Consider the following 24,896-nt stretch of genomic DNA (forward strand, 5'->3'; position numbering starts at 1 on the left):
AGGGCTCACTAATGCCCCATAGAGCCTCATCAACACCTCCTTACTCTTATACACTATTCCTCTTGAAATGAATGCCAACATAGCATTCACTTTCCTTACCGCCAATCCAACTTGGTGGTTAACCTTTAGGGTATCCTGCACGAGGACCCCCAAGTCCCTTTGCACTTCCGATTTTTGAATTTTCTCCCCATCTAAATAATAATCTGCCCGATTATTTCTTCTTCCGAAATGTACAACCGTACATTTGTCAATGTTGTATCTCATCTGCCATTTCTTTGCCCACTCTCCTAAACTGACTAAGTCTCTCTGCAACCTTTCCGTTTCTTCAACATTTCCTGCTCCTCCACCTATCTTGGTGTCATCCGCAAACTTGGCCACAAAACCATTTAATCCATAATCCAAATCATCGACATACATCGTAAAAAGAAGCGGGCCCAACACCGACCCCTGCGGAACACCACTAGTAACTGGCAACCAATCAGAATAGGGTCCCTTTATTCCCACCCTTTGCTTTCTGCCTATCAGCCAATGCTCCACCCATTTCAATATCTTTCCTATAATTCCATGGGCTCTCATCTTATTAAGCAGCCTCATATGCGGCACCTTATCGAAGGCCTTTTGAAAATCCTAATACACAACATCCACAACCTCTCCCTTGTCAATCTTATTCGAGATTACCTCAAAAAATTCCAATAAGTTGGTAAGGCAGGATCTTCCCTTCATGAAATCATGCTGGTTTCGGCCTATCTTGTCATGCACCTCGAGGTATTTCGTAACCTCGTCCTTGAGGATTGACTCCAATATCTTTCCAACCACCGATGTCAGACTAATAGGTCTGTAATTTTCTTTTTGCTGCCTCCTTCCTTTCTTAAATAGCGGAACTACATTTGGGACCTTCCAGTCCTCCGGAACTATGCCAGAGTCTATTGATTCCTGGAAGATCATTTCCAATGCTTCCACAATCTCCAAAGCCACCTCCTTCAGAACCCCTGGGTGCACCTCATCCGGGCCAGGAGACTTATCTATTCTTAGTCCATTTAGCTTCCCAAGCACTTTCTCTCTAGTTATCTTGACTGTACCTAATTCTATTCCCTGATACCTCTGGCTATCAGGTATATTGCTCATGTCTTCCACTGTGATAAAGCTTTTGTATAAATGTAAGTTAATGCTGATCGCAAGTATAAAAGATTAAACTATAAAGTGTTTTACAAGACCTGCTTAATCTGATTATATTTAGATCAATCCACAATGGTCATCAAGAAACCATTTACACTGAACGCAAACAACAGGAATTCTGCAGATGCTGGAAATTCAAGCAACACACATCAAAGTTGCTGGTGAACGCAGCAGGCCAGGCAGCATCTCTAGGAAGAGGTGCAGTCGACGTTTCAGGCCGAGACCCTTCGTCAGGACTAACTGAAGGAAGAGTGAGTAAGGGATTTGAAAGTTGGAGGAGGAGGGGGAGATCCAAAATGATAGGAGAAGACAGGAGGGGGAGGGATAGAGCCAAGAGCTGGACAGGTGATAGGCAAAAGGGGATACGAGAGGATCATGGGACAGGAGGTCCGGGAAGAAAGACAAGGTGGGGGGGGGGACCCAGAGGATGGGCAAGGGGTATATTCAGAGGGACAGAGGGAGAAAAAGGAGAGTGAGAGAAAGAATGTGTGCATAAAAATAAGTAACAGATGGGGTACGAGGGGGAGGTGGGGCCTTAGCGGAAGTTAGAGAAGTCGATGTTCATGCCATCAGGTTGGAGGCTACCCAGACGGAATATAAGGTGTTGTTCCTCCAACCTGAGTGTGGCTTCATCTTTACAGTAGAGGAGGCCGTGGATAGACATGTCAGAATGGGAATGGGATGTGGAATTAAAATGTGTGGCCACTGGGAGATCCTGCTTTCTCTGGCGGACAGAGCGTAGATGTTCAGCAAAGCGGTCTCCCAGTCTGCGTCGGGTCTCGCCAATATATAAAAGGCCACATCGGGAGCACCGGACGCAGATGTAGGAGGAAACCACAGCATATGGAGGAAATCTACCGTGTTAAAGAGAGAGTCAGTGAGCTCCACTCAGACAGCATCTGAGCTTAGCATGAAACCTGGGTCCCTGGAGCATCTCTACCAGCAATGTCCTGCCTAATGTACCTCAGTCTTTCTTTTAACTGCATTAATGTGTCCTCCCCCCCCTCGAAAATTGCTGCTTTAAAAAGATCTCCACAATAAAAGCACATAAATAGGCATTTCAATCCATATGGACAATTCCAGTTTTTAATATTTCCCAAGCACTCTTCCACCAGTCTCATTTTAACCATTTATTGTGCCTTCTGAGATAGCCCCTCATAATCGAGGAGGAGGGCTTCCTTCCACACAGGTTTTGTGAGCTATGAGGTAGCTAATGAGATCCTTGTGAGAAGGTAGTCTCTTCCATCGATGGGGCAGGCTGTAGCTGATAGGAGGTGCGTATGGTTCGGTAATGTGGTGGTATCGTTCTCGGTTTTTATTCGCCCAGTTTCAATTTGAAAAATATCTCTTATTTGCTATATCTTGTTCCTATGTTGCTTGCTCTTTATCTCTCCTTTTATTTCCTCCGATTCCAACGTAGGACACAATAATACTACCTGGGCTCTCTTTCCCACTTGCAGCCGAGAGAAGGACCAGCGAGAGCAGACTCGTCGGGCCCGCCTTCGGGACTGATTGACAGGCCGGCAGCGCGGCTGCGCAGTGAGGACTGGTTTGAAAGAATGGCGTTGAAAGCGACGGAGGAATGGGTGAGGCGTAGAGTGGTATTGGAGGAGGAGCGGCTTGGTAAGGGCGCGGATGGTGCTATAAGGGCACTAGTGTTTGGGTTTGGTGTAAGGGTAATTTGCAGGCTCAGAGCGGGGATTGAGCTTGGCCTCTCATAGGGTCGCCCAGACGCCCAGTGTGGCTCTGGTGCGAGGTTGGATTACAGTACACTTCTGGTGTCTTTTATTCATATAGTAGGAATGAAACTCAGCAGTCATTTATATCGCACACAGATGTTACTGAGCGTGGGTAATAGTTTCTCCTAACGATATAATTGCATCTTGCAAGAAATCTTAGTGACTGAATTAAACGTCCTGGTGTTGGCCTGTGTTTTTATTTAAGTATACTGGACCAAGTGCAGACTCATTCATTACTCCTATAATAGCGTTTTGGAACTTGTAATCTGAAGTTAATAGCCAGTACTTATGCAAATACGCAATGAGTGCAGTACTGTTGCTGTACAGTTTGGATTAAGGTGGTAAAAGGTTGTAACTATGACTTGAGATGTTTGTTCATTGGCTTGCATGCTGGTTGAATGAAGCTGTCAAAATGCATTCAGGGATAATTAGACTGAAAGCTAGTATGATTCATGTCTAATTGATTTACATGGTTCTTCAGATGAACCTCGCAGATTTTCCTTGAAGATCTGTCACCGATGTTTTTGTCATCTGTCTCACCATCTCTTTGATGTGATACAGTGCTTGATTTTTTTGTAAACATTGAGATATAAGATTTTGTGCCAAGACAGTGATTCTTTAACAAACTTAGGAGGGATACTGAAAATAATGGATTCAGGAAATCTAAAATAAGAAATGCCAGAAAATACTTAGCAGCTCAAGTAGCATCAGTACAGAGAGTTAAAGTTTAAAATTTTCAGTTTGACTTGTGCAGCAGTAAGCAAAATGTGAACAAGCATAGATTATGGAGATCTGAAATATAACAAGGAAATATTGGAAATAGATATGTCCTTTACAGGAATATTATGTTTTTCTAAAAAGGTTGTCATATGTAACCATATCAGAATCAGGCTTAGTATCACCAGCATATGCTGTGAAATTTTTTTAACTTTGCAGCAGCAGTGCAATGAAATACATGATAATATAGAAAAAAATGAATTACAGTAAGGTGCTGAGCGCAAGAGCAATAGAAACAGGGGTCTATCACACCAGCCAAGACCTAAGATGTAGACTGTGCAAGGAATCCCACTGAAACCATCCGGCACATGTTAGCATGTGCAAGATGCAGGCAGAGACAGCATACACTGAACGGCACAACCAAGTTGCAAGAATTGTGTACAGGAACATCTGCGCTGAGTATGGACTGGACACTCCCAAATCCAAATGGGAAACTCCCGAGAAGGTAGTGGAGAATGACAGAACTAAGATCCTGCAGGACTTCCAAATACAGACTGATAAACAGGTACTGACCAACCAACCAGACATAGTAATACTGGACAAGGAACAGAAGAAAGCAGTAGTAATAGATGTGGCAATCCTGAATGATGGTAACATCAGGATGAAAGAATGTGAGAAGCTGGAGAAATGCCAGGGCTTGAAAGAGCAGATAGAAAGGATGTAGAAGGTTAAAGCCAGAGTCATCTCGGTGGTGATAGGAGCACTTGGAGCTGTGACACCTGGACTGGGAGAAAGAAAGAGAGACAACATGAACGTAGAGGTCTATACTCCGGCCACAGTGAGCTGCTACACAGACTCCTCCGGCAGCAGAGGGATCCCATCCGAGATCAAAGGGCAGGTAGTCGGCATTGAACTGCCGCTTGCGTTCTGCATTTACCTCAATGTTTAAACCTTCCTCGATGCTTTAATTGGCAAAATGGAGTTGAACATCGTCTCGCGCCACGTTTCGTCGCCTCGAGGGCATTCAAGCTCTTGCTCGCTTCCCAGAATCTTCTCTGAGACAGCAAAGCACTGGACCACTCAACTGGTCTCCAAAATGTAAATTGTAGGCTCTTAACAGTTCCAGAAACACATGTAAGATGAAAAACAGATGTGAAATCAGCAGCTTTATGGACTGTCTGGAAGATGTCAACTGAGAGAGCGTCATACGCTCGCGCCACTTTGACCAGATGAGGCACCACTCCTTGAAGATGTCTTGGAGACTATGGAGGCTAGTGCCCATGATGGAGCTGACTAATTTTACAACTCTGCAGCTTACTTTGATCCTGTGCAGAAGCCTTTACATATGAGATAGTGATGCAGTTAGAATGCTCTCCATGGTACCTCTGGAGAAACTTGTGAGTGTTTTAGGTGACATACTGAATCTCGTCAAACTCCTTGTGAAATATCGCCACCATCTTGCCTTCGTTATAGCTGCATAGGTATGTTGGGACCAGGTTAGGTCCTCATTGATTTTGACCCCCGGGAACTTGAAATTGCTCCCTCTGTCTACTCCTGATCCCTCAACAAGGACTGGTGTGTCTTCCGTTGTCTTCCCCTGTCTGAAGTCCACAATCAGCTGTTTGGTCTTGAGTCCAAAGTTGTTGCTGCTATACCACTCAACTAGCTGGTATATCTCGCTCCTCTCGTCACCATCTGCGATTCTGCCAACAATGGTTGTATCATCATAAAATTTATATATAGCATTTGAGTTGTCCCTTGCCTCACAGTCATGGGTGTAGAAAAAATAGAGCAGTGGGCTAAGCACACATCCCTGAGGTGTGCTGGTGTTGATTGTCAGTGAGGTGGAGATATTATTTCTTATTCGCGCAGATTGTGATCTTCCTGTTAGGAAGTCAACGATCCATTTGCAGAGGAAGGTACAGAAGCCCAGGTTGTGAAGCTTTTCAATCAGGACTGTAGAAATTATAGTGTTAAACGCTGAACTGGAATTGATAAACAGCATCTTGATATAGGTATATGTGTTGTCCAGTTGATCCAAGGCCATATACTGAATTCCTTTCTTAATTTGAACTACTTTCAGGTTAATACTCTTTCAGAACCTTGTATCTTCAGGTTAATCTTGTTTTGGCCTCCATATTTCCTTATGCACTTGAGTTAATTTTGGCATTTTGTGCCCCTACCAGTTTGCAGAGCAATTCCATCCCCCCCCCCCAAAATATTCCCTCTGACCTGTTTTCTCCACAATTGCGCCAGAATCTGCCATTCATCTGCAATCTTGAGAGCAATTTACAGTGACCATTAAACTACCAAGCAACATGTTTTTGTGTTGAGGGAGGTAACCAGAGCACCCAAGTGAACTGATGCCTTCACAGCAAATGTGCAAACTTCATACAGATGGTACCAGTGGTCAAGATTGAATCTGAGTTGGTTGGAACTACTTGCTCGACTATGTGCTACCCTTCTGTATCTGGGGATATTTCTTCAAGACTCAATTGGAATAGTATCAATCCTCTTTTGGAATTTGAAATCATTTTCAGGCTCTCTTTGCAGTACCTTTACAGATAAATCTCTGCATTTAATTAAAAATCCTTGCATCTCCCTTGTTTTTTTTGTTCAGTACGTTAAACCCACGTTACATTAAGCTATTTGCTAATGTTAACAGCTTCTCTCTGTTTAACTTATTAGGTGCATCTTCATTAAATCTTCTATTTTTATGCTCCAAGCAGAGTAAGCCCAAGTCATCTACTTTAACCATATTGCTGAAATCTCTTGCTGGAGGGTTTAAGGCAGTGGGGCAGCAGAGGTGGATATAGAGTGGGGCTGTTGAGGTAGGATGGGTAAGTCAGAGTGAATGTTATATAGCATAATGGAATACTAATTTAGAACAAAGCAGAATTTATAGATGGTAATACATGGAGGACAGCAACGAAACATGAGAATTAGTATAAAATTATCATAGTGATCCAACTGGTTTCAGCAGAGGAACCATCATGGTTGTTGTGGTGCTACTATTTGATGTGACATGGACTTTGGGATTCTATTCCAGGCTTGAGTTTTCGACTTTGGGATTGTACTATACAAGTTAATTGTTGAACATTTATAGCACATACTGAATGCAGGTTTTGGTCTTTTGGAATAAAATGCAAACTTTTCTAAGGCAACACATAAAATGCTTGAGGAACTCAACAGGTCAGGCAGCATCTGTGGAAAATAATAAACAGTCGACATTTCAGGCCAAGACCTTTCTTCAGGACCAAAAACTTTTCTAAGTTAAGAAAGTCACATGTTATTTAATGATACACATTTAAAATGAAATACTGATTTGGGGAGAAAATCTACTTTGAAATGGAAAAGAGAACCAATATGAAAACAGAAGTATGAAGAATCGTATGAAGATAGAAATATTAACATGTAAATGGTTATCTTTGTTTGTTCAAGGATCAAACCAGTTATCATTAAACCAGATAGCAAACAATACCAACACTCTTTGCGGTTGTAAGTAGGGACAAATATACTGGAAGAACTTAGTCAGTTAAGCAGCATCTGTGAGAAGAGAAACCAGTCAATGTTGATTGTCCATTTCCTCATGCAGATGCTGCCTGAACCGCTGAATTTCTACAGCAGTTTTGTTTTTTTTTTGGAATCAGGTTCCAGCATTTGAGGTCTCTTATGTCTCTAGTCAATGGTTCAGGTTGGTGACCCTTCCTCAGAACTGGGGGTTTGCAATTTTGAGTGCAGAGCCTAGGAAATTAGTGATGTGTAAGACTATGTGGATCTAGGTTAAAGCAGATGATGGGATAAGGAGCCTGAGGGTTGACCATCAGCAAGACTTTTTAAAGAAAGGGCATGAAAAAAGGACCTGTGTGTAATGATGGGAAATGCTGAAGGAGCAGTTTACCTCCTGAAGTTGGAGAATTCATTGTTCATTCCAGAAAGCTACAAGCAAAATGCCTTGAGGGAGTTGAGAAGTCACTCTTCATTTTATGTTGGACCTCTCAATGGCAATGAAGGAGGCCACAGTGACGGGTTAGAAAGGGGGTTGGATTGAGAATAGAAGTGACAGGTAACAGGAGGCTTGGAATCACCCTGTAAACTGTAGGTGTTCCACAAAGTGATTACTTAATCTTTATTCAGTTTCTATATTCTCTATTCTGAATACAGAAGACTAGATTGGAAGAAATGCTGATGAATTGCTGTTTTACCTGCAGTGATTATTTACTCTCCTGGAGAGAGGGAAGGGAAGAAGTGAATGGGCAGGTGTTGCATCTCTGTCAGTTTCTTGGGAAGTTTGCTAAGTGATGGGAGAGGTGGCTGGGAACAGAGGAGTGGAACAGAATGTCATGAAGTTAGCAGTCACTGCCAATTGCAGAAAAGGGAGATGTTATTGGTGGTGGGGTCATGTTTAAGCTTGTGGAAATTGTGCAGGATAATAACACATTGAACACGAAGGCTGGTGGGGTGGAAGACAAGTACCATAATATCTCTAGTTCTAGTCCTAGTTCTGTCCCACACTAAAGGGTTCGATACGAATTGCAGGAAATAGAGCAAATGAGGTTGAGAGCTGAAGGGGTTCTAGAGTTGATTTTAATGGAAGATGATGGCTGTGAGACCTCAGCTAATTGCTGGGCAATTTAGGATGATTTGTACAGTGGATTCCAGTTAATTAAATTAATTCCGCTTACAAAGCGCTCATTCGTGCCCCCATTTGGAAAATCGGATCACTCCTCCATTTTGTTGCTGCCAAACTACAGGCAGAAACTGAAACAAGAGGCGGCTGTAGTTAAAACCATCCACTGTTGGTTCGACTAATCAGCCTCCGTACTACAGCACTGCTTTGATGACATCAACTGGAATGTCTTCCATGATGAGAATGTCTCCAAGTTCACAGATGTGGTCACGAGTTTTATCTGGAAGTGCACCGAGGATATTGTTCCCCAGAAATCGTTCAGGGTCTATCCAAACCAGAAACCCTGGATCAACACAGTTCCGTGCGAGCAGCACTTGCCGTGCGACATAGAGCTTACGTTGCCGGTAATCAGCAGGAGCTCAAGAAATGCGGCTACGATCTGGGCATCATCAAGGCAGCAAAACAACAATCCAGGGACAAGATCCAGACGCAACTTTCCACCAACAACACACGCAGCTTATGGCAAGGTCTGCACACCATCGCAGACTTCAAAGCTGAATGCAGTGGAGTTTCCAACATCGCTGCCTCTCTCCCAGATGAGTTAAATCTTTTTTTACGCTCGATTCAATGTTGCCAACACTGAGCCCCTGAGGAGACCTACAGGTGACGCAACCTGCAGCCTGGTCATCCCTGAGGCTGAAGTATGCAGGTGTTTCCAATGAGTGGGCAGGACCCAATGGCGTCCCAGGGTGGGTACTCAGGATGTGCGCGGCACAACTGGGTGTGTTTACAGACATCTTTAATCTCTCCTTCTCCCAGTGTAGAATGCCCTCCTGCTTCAAAACATCCACCATTGTTCCTGTACCTAAAAAGACCAAGGTAACATGTCTGAACAACTGGTGTCCTGTCGCACTCGCCTCAATAATAAGCAAATACTTTGAGAGACTGGTCAAGGACTACATCTGCAGCATGCGACCAACCACATGGGGTCCTCTACAACGGTGGTCGCTAACCTCTGGGCCTCGAACCGATACATTGCTGCGAAGAATGCAATGGTGCAGCGGTGGCCAGGACGCACTCAGCACATCTTTAAGAAAAAAGCCAAAATAAACAAGCTAATTAATTAGGTGCCGCCCAGCACGTAAATGTTGGCCCAGATCAGAGGCGATTGCCGATTGCGTCGTGTATATGGAGGATGTAAGTAATAAAGTCAATTCAATTGGGACACATCAGAACCAGTAGCGTTTGGCCCAGTTAAGCAGCTGCCCAATTAGCTGGTTACATGGAAATAGTTAAAAAGGTATATCAAAAAAAGACAAACTACCATTCAACTGAGTAACAAAATGTATATTTACTTGAAAATACAGAACAAATTAGAACACTGCCAATGTTACTACAGGTACTTTTTTTTAAAAAAGATGGTTCCTAATATTTATTAATGGAGGAATTCATCTAGTATCCACTGTCGGGTTCTTTTGATTGGCTATAAATTAACAAAATCAGCAGAGACGCCTAGTGCAGATAATGAACTATCTTCATACAATGCTTTCAACAATTGCATCCTTAAAATCTTCATTTTCATTATAACATTCAAGATAATTGTCGATACCTTCATATTCTTCGCATTTCCTGACTCGTTGAAGTAGTGAAATCATTTCATTTTTACTCCCAGCTGTTTTTGGCATCTCCAAGTCTAAATGCTTGAAATTGCAGTGAGCAAATCAGTTCTGCTGCCAACTATCAGTGACAAAAATCACTACTTTTGAACACAAACACATGCAACTGATGCTATTTATGCACAGTGTAGTGTCTTAACAGCCGCACAAGTGCACACAATTGACACTACTTAGAAACTTCGACAACAGTCTCCTATCCCAATCAGGTAGCATAATGTCCCAAATAAATGAAGAAAATCCTGGTTATTTTCTCAATTAGATTTTGTTCTTTACGAGTTCTCCCAAATAAGGGCTGCCCTGATAACCAATGCCCAATTAATGGCCCACAGGTTAGAATAACCCAATTCCACTATATTTGGGGGAAAGCTTATTTAAAAATCTTTATAGTTTGTGTTAGTCCAATCTGTGCAGTTCCCATTGAGTGTGGTATCCGTGGAATGGAGCAAAATATAAACTGTTGAAAGAATGATTTTGAACTGGCTTCGGCTTTGGCTCATCAGACTTGAGTGAGATAAATATCTGGTAAGTATCTACTTGTTTATTCTTCATCCCTCACCTGTTAGGGCATGAAGCAGTGAGAACGAGTCCAGGTGCAGTTTTATATTCTTTGTGATATTTCAGTGGGAATTCTGGGAGACCTGAAGTTTCCCAGATCATAACATCTACACCAGATGCACCGAGCTGGTTCTCCTCAGAAAACGTATTAAGGAGCTGGAGCTGCAGCTCAATGATAGGTAGGAGCAACAGGGAGAAAGTTATCCCTGGGTTGCAGGAGGCAGGTAACTGCCAAGAAAAGGAATGGAAATGGCACAGTTACAGACTGGCATGTACGATGCTGTGGGCATCACTGAATCATGGCTGAAAGAAGGTTATAGCTGTAAGTTTAACGTCCAAGGATACACATTGTATCAATAGGAGAGGTAGGCAGAAGAAGTGGGGTGGCTCTGTTGAAATGATTAGAAAGAGGTGACATAAGATGGGAAGGTTTAGAATCGTGTATAGAGCTAAGAAACTGCAAGGGTAAAAAGACCCTGATCGGAGTTGTATACACACCTTCAAGCAGTAGTAAAGATGTGGTCTGCAAATTACAGTGGGAGATGGGGAATGCATGTCAAAAGGGCAATGTTATGGTAGAAATAGTGAAGCAGCAATGTCACTGCTGAAGGAATAGCCATTTATCACCTGCCATATGCAGAGAGAACATATTGTCACCATGCACACATCTAAACCCTGTATTTCTATTATAGTTGTACTTAGTTTCCTGTCTGGATACACTGAGGATGCTAGATACTGCATTAATGTGAGTGACTATTTGGAATGTGGGCATGCAATGGTCATGCTGAGGTCACGCTGAGTTGAAGAAAGCAAACCAATTGTCCACCTGCAATGAGAGGAATTTTTTGGATGCATGATGTGTGCTAGTCAGCCTATGGTGCCCTATCCTGGACATTTGGGAGCCACTGCAATTCAATCATCCGCAAAAATTGAAAAAATATAACCAAGTAATGTAAGGAGACCAAGCGCTGTCACTTGTGTGGGGTAGCAGCAATGTTCCCTCTTAATTTGTACTGATCATTGTGCTCAAAATCTTGTGCTGTGCAATTTTTTGCCTAGTGACTACAATGTGCATATTGAATAATTTCTTCAATAAAAACAGTATAAATAAGCCCTTTCTGAAACATCCAGATAAATTATTGCAAACTCTGCGTTGTCAACACCATCTGCATCAGAGACCAGAAGGGAAAATGTGTTTTTGTATAATAGTGAACTATACTTAATGTGCCAACGAGTTAGAGGGTGACAACCTTTTGTGTGCGAGTAGCTAAAGATGTGTGCACGTGCGCACACAGGCACTGCTTTGAGGGAATACTGGTAGCAGACCATGTCCCAAATGCAACAGTACTAATGCAAAAGGAATATGAAAGGGAGTTAATGAAACGTTGAGTAATGAGGACTTCCCCAGACCCGCTGAGACTCCAGCAGTGAATGAGACCCACAAAGGAACAAGAATGGAATGGCAGGTGGCAAGCAGGAAGAAAGCACAGCAGGCATGACCCAAGAGTCAAGGGGTTTCAGGTAGCAATGGTGGTGGAGAAAAAAATTGATATCTTTATCAGCAACCTCTTTCTGTCTGACAGTGAAGCCTCAATGGTGAGCCAGGGATGCAGGTCCCTTTTGTGGAAGGGACAAAAAGAAAAAACGTCATCCCAGAATCTGCAGGGGTGATTAGCTTGTTGCACACTAACTTTGAGATTCTGGAAGCAGTTACGCACTTGATGCGTTCTGGTAGACTAAGAATACCAGCTCAGAGCACATACAAAACAGGGTGATCTTCCCTCATTGACACTTGCCAGCTTCACTCTCAGGGAGCCCACTCTCTATGAGAGATCAATGCCAGTAACTCATCTAGAAAAGTGTGCAACAGTTTGTGAAGGTGTGAGCATGCATGCACAAGACAATTGACTGTGACAATGCGATTTTGAACCTCAAAACTAGAAACAATGAATGAGAAAATCCCATCAATCAACAGTGTGAAGTGTGAAAAGCCCTGGAATACGTGGCCAAGGTCAAGGATGATGTGATGTTTTTGCAAGAGTGAGGCATACTGCAGCTCTACAACTTTCAAAAGTAGGCATCATGGTGGTCCTGTGGATTGTCAATATGTTATGGGGCAACAATTGCCATACTTATTACCTGGATGTTCTTTTGTCGGGAGGCAGCCTAACAATCACTGAAGTCAGAGAGTTGGTTGAAGGGTGTCTCCTCGTGGCAAGTATATTGTAGAGTAACACTCCACTCCGTCTAATCAAAATGGATATCTTGCACATCGAGTGGCTAGCTGTCCTCCAGCAGTCCTCACTGCCTTTATCAGTGTTCTGGTCAGTGACTTCAACTACATCACTAATGAAGATAGATGATCTGGTAATGCTGACACCTCCAGACTCATAGAAATGATAAAAGATGCATAGCTGTACAATGTTTTAAGCAACTCTGCAGATGGACTATAGATGGTTCAGCTCAATTGCAGATGGACTTCCTCACCATGTTTGGTGTGATTACAATCAAGTCCATTGTCATCATACTGGTTTTTCTGACTAATGCCTCTATTGATTGACCTTCATGAAGATGATATGGCAGACTGTGTGACAGAGAAGACAAGCATCAACCTGCTTATCTCAGAAACTGTGAAGCTTGTCTTTGACTCCCCAATGAATTGGTGAGAAAGTTTCATAATGTAAGACTGTCAGTAAGAATTAGATCAATTCTGGAAAAGCTTGCAGATTCTCTTCCTCAGGAGTCAAGGTGCTGAACGTGAAGGAGGAACCCTAAGGGTAAACAGCAGCAAGACTTATTCTTTTCCTTGGAATCTTCCATGATCATCATCTCATCCAAAGTCCATTCGATAGAGAAAGATGAGACATTTGTGTTACTTCCTAATGATTCATGGGGTGCTTGGTGATGCAGAGCCTTCGGAAAGAGGAAGGCTCACCAGCATCCTCAGAGCTGGATATGTTGTGGAGCTTCTATGCCAGTCTGTATCACAAAAACCAGATACGGTTGATATCTCCTTGAACTCTTGTCCTTTTTGACAGATGTAGAACATGAGAACATATAATATAGATCAGTATAGCCTGAAGATAGACCCTTCGGCCAGAATTTTGCACTAAACTATTTAAATAATCAAATGCCCAGTAAACTAATCCTTACTGCCCACACTATGTGTCTTTCTATTTCCTGCACATTGACCTGCCTGTCTAAGAGCCTCTTGAACGCCCCTATCATGTTTGCCTCCACCATGGTCTTAGATTTTGCCTTAAACAACAGTTTGCGGATTGTCTGGACCATCACCCATGTCGAAATCTCAGGAAAGGCATCATCGTCTTTTCCAACAAGCAGAGGAGAAAGGGAAAGAACATCAGAATTTAGAGAGTTGCCTGGTCAGCTTGGATTAGTGCAAAGCCTTTGACAAAATATTGTCCACATGCATGATGGGTGGAGGGTGGGGGTGGGAGGCTGAACATTAGGAATTGGATACAACTGCTGCACACAGACATCAGTGCAGTCCCAGTTAGTGGGTGGAAATAGCAAGCTTCCCATCAAAACCGGAGTCTGGCAAGTTTGTATGCTCTTTTCTGTTTTGTTTGTGTTGTATTGCACCTCTTTGAAGAATTCATCAAGAAGAATGCAGGCAGAAGAGGGGTGGTAATGCCAGGTAGTGGGGGCACTCAGATTAAAGCCTTCCTGTACAAGGATAGTATCATCATCTTCTGCTTAAATCCTGGTTGATCTGCAGATATGTCAGCATGTGCAGCTAGTGTGAGCTGGACTCATTGGGGCCATGGTGGTGCAGCAAGAGTGAGGCCATGGTCTTTAGCAACTAGTCTGACTGGCCCTCTGTTCCTTTCACCATCAAGTCTAGCTACCTGGAAGTACGGAGGTTCTGGTTTAGAGGAGCCAGGGCATACAGCAAGAGTTGACTAGAATGGATGTATTTATTTTTATTGGAGATACAGTATGGAAGGTGCCCTTCCAGCCTAATGAGCCACACTGCACAGCAATCTACATGCTTGACCCTAGCCCAATCACAGGATAATTTACAATGATCAATTAACCTACCAAAGAGCACTTCTTTGGAATGTAGGAGGAAACCCACATACTCATGGGAAGAATGCACAAACTCTCTTATAGAGGACGCCAGAATTAAACTCCGAGCTCTGACGTCCTGAGCTACGCTACCATGGTGACCAAGGTGAAACAAAAATCGGGAGCAGTGCTCCCTCTATGGCTGACTAGAACCTGGTCATCAAGTGCAATATGCTCTCTGTTGTTGCTTGTGGGACAGACATGGTTCATACCCTGTCCCTGTGCTGCAGCAGTCACCCAAGCCATATTCTGTATCCTCTGGAGCATATTTGATGGGTCACGATACAAGAGTTCTGAGAACAGGAGAGAAAATGTATTCCCAAATCCATTGTTGTAAGCCAACATTTAGGAATCCACTGATAATCCACTCTTAAAGGAGGCATGCAACTGACTGACTTAATGGAATACTTGGAGAGGTAATGAACATTTTTGAGAAGCATTATGTTTGATATAGTTTGCATGATAGAGTTCCACATTGATGGCTGGTCAGAGAGGTAAAAGCCAATGAGTCTAAAGGACATTCATTGGTTCCAAAATTTGGTCACATATGCTTTGAAAAGAAGTAATGGATAACAGTAGAGGGTCAGTTTTGTGACTTGGAATAAAGTGGCATTGTATTGGACTTGATGCACAGTCGCTCAGATTTGGTAATGTTAATGATGTAATTCTAAATGTTGGAGTTTAGAATGCCAATTATTGCATCAAAAATAAAATATTAACCTTTTTCACTTTTTATTGCATTTACCTATGATTAAATTCAATCTTTTGTTTTTATATCTTACCTAAAAAAAATACAAATAGTGCACAGCATCGTAGGTTGAGACTGTAAGGCTGCCGTTGTTTGCTGTTGTTCAAAATCTGATTCAGGTATTATCCCAATGCTGCTTCTGTTACCTACATACATTATAGAGGAAGAAGAAAGCCCATAACTCTGAGTGGAGTGATCAGGACACCGGCATGACGGCGTTTTTTTTTAGCAGGCTTTCTTATTCTTACGAGGTCGAGTTGCTAGCTCGACGCTCAACCCAGCACCAATGGAAAGCGTGCAAGGGAGCCGGCTGGATTCGAACTTGGGAGCCTTCGCTCCGAAATCCAGCGCTGATGCCACTACGCCACCAGCTAGCCACATACGTTATATTTTCATTAAATTAATAACCATATTACCATATAACAAATAGAGCACGGAAACAGGCCATCTTGGCCCTTCTAGTCCATGCCGAATGCTAACTCTCACCTAGTCCCACCGACCTGCACTCAGCCCATAAACCTCCATTCCTTTCCTGTCTGTAACCTATCCAATTTTTCTTTAAATGACAATATCGAACCTGCCTCTACCACTTCTGCTGGAAGCTCGTTCCACACAGCCACCACTCTCTGAGTAAAGAAGTTCCCCCTCGTGTTACACCTAAACGTTTGCCCCCAACTCTCAACTCGTCCTCTTGTTTGAATCTCCTCTACTCTCAGTGGAAAAAGCCTATCCACGTCAACTCTTATCTATCCCCCTCATAATTTTAAATACCTCTATCAAGGTACCTCCCTCAACCTTCTACACTCCAAAGAATAAAGACCTAACTTGTTCAGCCTTTCTCTGTAACTCAGGTGCCGAAACCCAGGTAACATTCTGGTAAATCTTCTCTGTACTCTCTCTATTTTGTTGACATCTTTCATATAATTCAGTGACCAGAACTGTACACAGTACTCCAAATTTGGCTTCACCAATGTCTTGTACAATTTTAACATTACGTCCCAACTTCTATACTCAATGCTCTGATTTATAAAGGCCAGCATACCAAAAGCTTTCTTCGCCACCCTATCCACATGAGATTCCACCTTCAGGGAACTATGCACCATTATTCCTAGATCACTCTGTTCTACTGCATTCTTCAGTGCCCTACCATTCACCATGTATGTCCTATTTTGATTAGTCCTACCAAGATGTAGCACCTCACACTTATCAGCATTAAACTCTATCTGCCATCTTTCAGCCCACTCTTCTAACTGGCCTAAATCTCTCTGCAAGCTTTGAAAACCTGCTTCATTATCACAACACCACCTATCTTAGTATCATCTGCATACTTACTAATCCAATTTACCACCCCATCATCCAGATCATTAATGTATATGACAAACAACATTGGATCCAGTACAGATCCCTGAGGCACACCACTAGTCACCGGCCTCCAACCTGGCAAACAGTTATCCACCACTACTCTCTGGCATCTCCCATCCAGCCACTGTTGAATCCATTTTACTACTTCAATATTAATACCTAATGATTGAACTTTCCTAATTAACCTTCCATGTGGAACCTTGTCAGAGGCCTTACTGAAGTCCATACAGACAACATCCACCGCTTTACCCTCGTTAACTTTCCTAGTAACCTCTTCAAAAAATTCAATAAGATTTGTCAAACATGACCTTCCATGCACAGATCCGTGCTGATTGTTTCTAATCAGACCCTGTCTATCCAGATAATTATATATACCATCTCTAAGAATACTTTCCATCAATTTACCCACCACTGATGTCAAACTCACAGGCCGATAATTGCTAGGTTTACTCTTAGAACCCTTTTTAAACAATGGAACCACATGAGCAATACACCAATCCTCCGGCACCATCCCCGTTTCTAATGACATTTGAAATATTTTTGTCAGAGCCCCTGATATTTCTACACTAACTTCCCTCAAGGTCCTAGGGAATATCCTGTCAGGACCCAGAGACTTATCTACTTTTATATTCCTTGAAAAGCGCCAGTACTTCCTCTTCTTTAATCATCATAGTTTCCATAACTTCCCTACTTGTTTCCCTTACCTTATATCAATATCCTTCTCCTTAGTGAATACCGAAGAAAAGAAATAGTTCAAAATCTCCCCCATCTCTTTTGGCTCCAGACATAGCTGTCCACTCTGATTCTCTAAGGGACCAATTTTATCCCTCACTATCCTTTTGCTATTAATATAACTGTAGAATCGCTTTGGATTTATTTTCACCTTACTTGCCAAAGCAACCTCGTATCTTCTTTTAGCTTTTCTAATTTCTTTCTTAAGATTCTTTTTACATTCTTTATATTCCTCGAGCACCCTATTTACTCCAAGCTGCCTATATTTATTGCAGATATCTCTTTTTCTGAACCAAGTTTCCAGTATCCCTTGAAAACCATGGCTCTCTCAAACTTTTAACCTTTCCTTCCAACCTAACAGGAACATAAAGATTCTGTACTCTCAAAATTTCACCTTTAAATTACCTCCATTTCTCTATTACACCCTTCCCATAAAACAAATTGTCCCAATCCACTTCTTCTAAATCCTTTTGCATCTCCTCAAAGTTAGCCTTTCTCCAATCAAAAATCTCAACCCTGGGTCCAGACTTATCCTTCTCCATAATTGTATTGAAACTAATGGCATTGTGATCACTGGACCCGAAGTGCTCCCCAACACTTGGTATGTGTATGTAATGGCATATAATAATTTTCATTATTAAGTACATATGTTTGATGAACAAGTATGAGATTAACACTGTTTACCGGTAGCTCACAAATTCAGTCAGAATGATCATGATGCCAAACAGCCACTAAATGTCTCCTTGGGCAGCTGAGATAGTGATAGTTCAATGTATACATTATTGTCTCATGCACAAAATTATTAAAATATGTAACACTACTTTCAGGGTATATGTACAAGTTGTATATATTTCGATTTGGGTCCCATCCCCAAGTTATCTCATCACATAGATGTAAATATTCCAAAATCCAAAAAAATCTGAAACCCAAAACATTTTCAGCCCTGAGCATTGCAGATAAGGGGTGCTCAACTTGTATTTCAAAAGAAGATGACTACAGTTTGTTTTAGGTTTAAAAAGATGTATTGTGTATAGTTCCTGTTTCTGTATTTAATCAGAACAGCAAAAATGATAATTTTGTGGTAAATAGTTGAACTCTCCTTTTTAAATAATGATTGCACTTGTGATTCTTTATTTCTTCAGTGGATGTACGATCTTTGTTCCTGCCAGGAAGTTGCAAAGAAAAGATCACGCATCTTGGCAAGTCTCTCAGGAACTTTACACGACTTAAAACACTTGATCTATCCCGTAATTCTTTGATTTCATTGGAGGTGAGTTTTTAATTGTCCATATTTAATATTCATAATTCTATTAAAAAGATATTCTGTGCTTGTGGTTTATGTTGTACAGTTTGATTCATAACCACTTGTTTGTGCAGTTTAATGGATTCGCAACAAGTGGTTTGTAAAACCACTAAACTGCAGCTTTGTATTTTTCATTTACATTAAAGTTGTCTCTCAGTGCAGTGCTGATATATAAAGAAACTTCTGGAAGAGAGATGAGCATCAGCATCACTTTTATGTTTATGTTATTGCTGCAAACTACTGCTGCTTTAGATTTGAGAATAGTGGGTACTAAACCTCACCATTATTTCTATTATAATTTGTACCTCTTTGGTCGAATTTCACAGGGGTGGCAAATCTATGAATGGTATGCAAAAAAAACTTTGTTGGCACATGGCATGCAGTGCTGCCCCTCGATTCTTTAAACCTGACCTATAATAAAATGAAATATAATGATTATCTTTACTGCCAGATAAAGCAGCAATTGGATTGCCACCCCTGGTCTAATACTTCTGTTACTGCCAACAGCTACTTTCCTTGAATCAATGCAAGTATTACAACTGATTCAAATTAAGGAACTTAATGGAAAGAAATATTGTTTCTTTGAAGTGTGAATTTGGAATCTAAGTTCTAAATTGAACAGCTCATATTTCTCAACTTGAATTCAGCCTGGTTCCAGTCAACATAAATTTTGGATCTGTAGCGATATGCAGTTGCATAATTTAAAACAAAAAGCCTCTGTGAAGGCAGTGTACTAGCGACTAAAGTCATTTAATGTTACGTCTCAGACTTGCTTCTTCTGATATAACATGGAAAATAGTTGAGATGCTGGAAAAATAGAAAGTGATGAAAAATATTCAGCAAATTATCGTGTTGATGAAGGGACAACTATTAATCTTTCAGCTTGATGACTGATCATCAGAACTGGACAAAGTTGGATACAAACAGTTTTTATGATGTAGAGGGGTGGAGATCAAATGGCCTGCAACAATATCTTGTGTCCACTGCTGTACGTACATTGGCGGAGATAGACACAATGCAGGTTGTGCAACTGTTTTGCAGAGCACTCCGTTCAGTTTGCAAGTGTGATCTGTCACTTGATTTCTCCCTATCCCCTGTGTTCGTTCTGACCTATTTGTCCTCCATATCCTTTGTTGTTCCATTAGTGCACTGCATAAACCCAAAGAGCAATGTCTAGTGTTTCTGATACTCCGTAACTAGGCATATTACAGCTTTCAGGACCTGACGTTAAATTCAACAATTTCAGATAATAAACATCAGCATTTAGAAATTTTAGTATCCAGTAGCCACTATTTTATTTAGTAATTTCCGTTTGATTCTGTTTCTTTTATTTGTAACTTTTCAAGAGAAATTTTCTTTACATGTTCCACTGTTTTCCTCTTTCTGCCTTGACCTATTATCCTTGTTTGTCATTTAATCACTTTTACCTTTACCTGGATTTTATAAACTTCCTTTATTGATTTCTTCTCCCCTCCCCACTTACACTTCTTTTTAAAGCATGTTTATTTCTAATTTTTACCAGTTCTAGTGAATCATCACCAACCTTGAAACATTTTTCTCTTAACTCTGTATCACTATTCCAGGTGTAGCCTGATCTAAGAATTATTTCCTGGGCATTTTTTTTTTGTCTATCGCTTTGTATAACTGTTGGCCATTTCATGAATCTTGGGCAATGAATTTTCCCTAAAAATTGAATTCCTCAGCAGATGTTCTAATATCCTTTGTTTCCTTTAGTATCCAGGAATCTATTGATCTCTGTCTTGTATATAATCAGTGACTGAATCTTCTCACTTTTTGGATGCAGAATTCTGAAGAAACAATATCCTTTAGGTCAAGAAATTTTTTGTTATGCCAGCCCTAAATCATTGATCACAATTCCTGGAGTTCTGATTCCTGGTTCCGTACACCTCACCTAAGTGAAAATCATTCCTATCCTTACCCTGCATCTCTCAATTCTTCTAAATACTAGAGAATATAGGCCCAGTCTATTTAGTATCTATTCATAGTAAAGCTCACTGATAATGGTTATCAATCTAGTAAAAGTTGGCTGCCGTGCCTCTATAGCAATTTTTATCTTTCCTTCAGTAAGGAGACCAAACATCTACACACATTCCAACAGGGCCCTAGGCGATTACAGTAGGATGCTTTTGTTCTTGCACTTAAATATTTTTTTGTTTGCACTAAAAATACCAGATTACGCAACTTCCTAATTGTTTGCTGGACCTGCATATTAAATTTCAGTGACCTGTGAAGAAGGATGCCCAGGTCCCTCTGAATATGTTTTTGTCCCTTCTCATTTTAAAAACTATTCTGTTTTTTTTTAATAAGGTAGCTGATATTTCTACATTATATTCCAATGGTTCTGAGAATTAATTTGATGGATAGAGAAAGAAATTGTAATGCGAGATTTTAAAACGAGTAAAAAAGAACTAGTACATACTGGAGACATAAAAAACAGACTCATTTATGGAGTCATACAGTCTGGAAACTGACCCTCCTGCTCAACTGGTCCATGCCAACCAAGATTCCCATTTAAGCTAGTTTCATATTTAACCCATGCACCCCCAAACCAGGGTTTCCCAACCTTTCTTCATGCTATGGACTCACGACATTAACTGAGGAGTCTATGGGACCTGCTCTAAACCTTTCCTCTGTGTGTACTTGCCTCTTACTTCTAGCAGCTCATTCCAGAGACTGACTATCCTTTTTGTGGCAGAAGTTGCCCTGCAGCTTCCTATTAAATCTCTTAACTAACCCAAAATTCCCTAATTCTTAATTCATCAATCCTGATGGAAAAAGAAGTCACTCTGTGTGACCCCCCCCCCATGATCTTATACACCTATATAAGATCACCCTTCATTCTCCTAAGTACCAATGAATAAAGTCCCAGCCTGTTTGACCTTATTCCATAATTCGATCCCTTGAGGCTGAGCAACATTCTTGGAAATCTCTGCACACCTACCAGCTTAGTGGCATCTCTCCTATAGTAGGGTGACCAAAGCTAAGCACAATATTACCTATTGTGGCCTCACCAATGTCTTGTACAACTGCAGCATAGCATCACAGAGTCTCTGTTCAGTGAGTTAGTAGCTTATCTCTAGCCTAACTCTGCAGATGATACTAAGATAGCTGGTGTTGTGGATGATGATGTAGGTTTTCAAAGCTTGCAGAGAGATTTAGGACAGTTAGAAGAGTGGGCTGAAAGATAGCGGATGGAGTTTAATGCTGAAAAATGTGAGGTGCTACATTTTGGTAAGACTAATCAAAATAGGACGTACATGGTAAATGGTAGGGCATTAAAGAATGCTGTAGTACAGAGGGATCTAGGAATAATGGTGCATAGTTCCCTGAAGGTGGAATCTCATGTGGATAGGGTGATGAAGAAAGCTTTTGGTTTGCTGGCCTTTATTAATCAGAGCATTGAGTATAGGAGTTGGGATGTAATGTTGAAATTGTTTAAGGCATTCGTAAGGCCAAATTTGGAGTATTATGTTCAGTTCTGGTCACTGAATTATAGGAAAGATGTCAATAAAATTGAGAGAGTACAGAGGAGTTTACTAAAATGTTGCCTGGGTTGCCTCTTTATTCTTTATTCTTTGGAGCGTAGAAGGTTGAGGGGGGACTTGATAGACGTGTTTAAGATTATGGGGGGATTGATAGAGTTAACGTGGATAGGCTTTTTTCATTGAGAGTGGGGAAGATTCAAACAAGAGGACTTGAGTTGAGATTTAAAGGACAAAAGTTTAGGGGTAACATGAGGGGGAACTTCTTTACTCAGAGAGTGGTAGCTGTGTGGAATGAACTTCCAGCAGAAGTGGTTGAGGCAGGTTCGATGTTGTCGTTTAAAGTTAAATTGGATAGATATATGGACAGGAAAGGAATGGAGGGTTATGGGCTGAGTGCAGGTCGGTGGGTCTAGGAGAGAGTAAGAGTTCGGCACAGACTAGAAATGCCGAGATGGCCTATTTCCATGCTGTAATTGTTATATGGTTATATGGTTAACTAGGTTTGCCACAAACAGCCTTAGCATTTGTCTTGCCTCCAGGTCAGAAGTCTAAGTCCAGAGGAGATAGCAGAAGATCTATAAGACAGTATTATAGTGTAATGTTGGAAATGATGCATGTTTGGAGGTTCTGTCTTTCAAATTAAGTTAAGTGCTTTCTCTTGTAAAATATCCCATTGTATTTATCAAATAAATTTTTGCTGGTATCTTGGCTCTATGAAATTATTTCTGTAAAATAAATTAGCATAATACTATCTAAATTGGCTGGAATATTTCTTGTTCTACAACATTTAAGAAGTACGTCCAAAATTTTTAAAAAATTGATTGATCAATGAATGCAGGCATTTCTTTTTAACGTTGCACATGTTAAAACAACTTTCATAGGCTAATCATCCCTAATTTATAAATTAATCTATAAACATAGAAAAGAATGTATTTTCTGCTTTTTTTATAGAAATCAAATTGCAACTCATATCCACGAGCATAGTGAGCTAATATTGTGAAAGTATCAATTACTTGTCGATGTGTTATCATTTGTTAACCTTTACTAATAAGCAGCTGAGTTAGCTACATTTTTCATTAGTAATATATGACCTTCAGCAATTAACATTTTGATTATCGGATAAGGTGCATTTATCTAAGCAACATTATCATTCAGACTTCTTTATCAATGAGCCTGATCCTTGTTCAAGAGCCTCTGCTGTGAATTCTAGCAGGTGGAAGGCTTCAGAGCAAAATTGACTGGCTCGTTTGATTAAATGAAATGCATTAATCAATGAGGAGCAACTGGATAGCATTCATATTGGTGTTTGCTGTCTTTTGTCACCCTTTCTGTAGTCAAGAAATACTGAGGCAAATTCAGCTTCTTCCTTTCCCAGCTAACTGAGATCAGCAAATTCAGTATAAACCAGTCCTAAATTCTAAAATCTTTTGATCCATAGAGGACATACTTTTTCAGCAAGCTATCTGGGTATCCCTTATTGAATTTTCAAGCTTGATTGGTATTGCATAGTTTTGATTGAATCTTTGTTTTGTTAATGTTATTGGTCTCTCTACTTGAGTAAAATCTGCAGTACAAGGTTAATTAAAGATGAAAATATGGGTTATTTTTATAAAAGATATGTATTCAATTATTCTCAAATGTAATTAGGGTAATATTGATTCAGTGATTGAATATTGACAATGATTACCGTACTGAAACCTCTTGCATAATTTTGAAAATTACATATAACGAGGATTACTGTTTTCCTGATGCCCTACCCTATTTCCTCTACATTTAAGAATAGATTTCATTATGTGTTTTTGGGTTACCACAGTAAAGAAATGAGGTCAGTGTAGTGTTCTCGTGCAGTGTGTTGAAACTCTGACCAAACACCAAGTTAAACCGGAGCCAATGAATACAGAGTCATAGTAGGGTTAACTATTTACTGTTCAATCTTCCACTTTAGCATCGTATGGTGAAAACTGTTGATAAAAAAAAATACAAACATATACAGCAACACACATAAAAGTTGCTGGTGAATGCAGCAGGCCAGGCAGCATCTCTAGGAAGAGGTACAGTCGACGTTTTGGGCCGAGACCCTTCGTCAGGACTAACTGAAGGAAGAGCTAGTAAGAGATTTGAAAGTGGCAGGGGGAGGGGGAGATCCAAATGATAGGAGAAGACAGGAGGGGGAGGGATGGAGCCAAGAGCTTCCCCTCCCACTTTCAAATCTCTTACTAGATCTTCTTTCAGTTAGTCCTGACGAAGGGTCTCTGCCCGAAACGTCGACTGTACCTCTTCCTAGAGATGCTACCTGGCCTGCTGCGTTCACCAGCAACTTTTATGTGTGTTACTTGAAATTCCAGCATCTGCAGATTTCCTCGTGTGTGCGTTTTTAAACATATACAGCGTCTGTTTTATTCTGGAGACCACGCGAACTCTCTTAGCGAGTAGCGGGCGAAGGGGGTCCTGTCAAACTGCCATCGGGCTCGAGCCCACCCCGCGTTTGAAATTGAAAAGCCGGCACGTGCGCCACCCCAACTGCCGCTTCCTTAACAGAAACAGCGTTAATATTTTTACTTCAAATACATTCTTATGAACTTACAACGTTGCTTCTATAATGTTTCTTTGTGGGTAGAAACGGAGCTCCTCACGATCATGCTACACGCATGGCACCCACCTTC

At 41.1% G+C, this 24,896-nt stretch overlaps 1 protein-coding gene across 2 annotated transcripts in view; it reads left to right on the forward strand.

The window, feature by feature from the left end:
• Nucleotides 1-2,715: 2,715 nt before the first annotated feature.
• The window catches only part of cep72 (centrosomal protein 72), a 174,805-nt gene continuing 152,624 nt past the window's right edge, over nucleotides 2,716-24,896 (forward strand). For both annotated transcript variants that reach the window (XM_063069732.1, XM_063069733.1), the window contains exons 1-2: nucleotides 2,716-2,799; nucleotides 18,567-18,694. In XM_063069732.1, coding sequence (XP_062925802.1) covers nucleotides 2,736-2,799; nucleotides 18,567-18,694 — 192 coding nt within the window. In that variant the 5' untranslated portion in view covers nucleotides 2,716-2,735. The remainder of the gene's footprint in view (nucleotides 2,800-18,566; nucleotides 18,695-24,896) is intronic.

Source organism: Mobula hypostoma, chromosome 17, assembly GCF_963921235.1.
Source record: "Mobula hypostoma chromosome 17, sMobHyp1.1, whole genome shotgun sequence".
In the NCBI taxonomy this organism is placed as follows: domain Eukaryota; kingdom Metazoa; phylum Chordata; class Chondrichthyes; order Myliobatiformes; family Myliobatidae; genus Mobula; species Mobula hypostoma.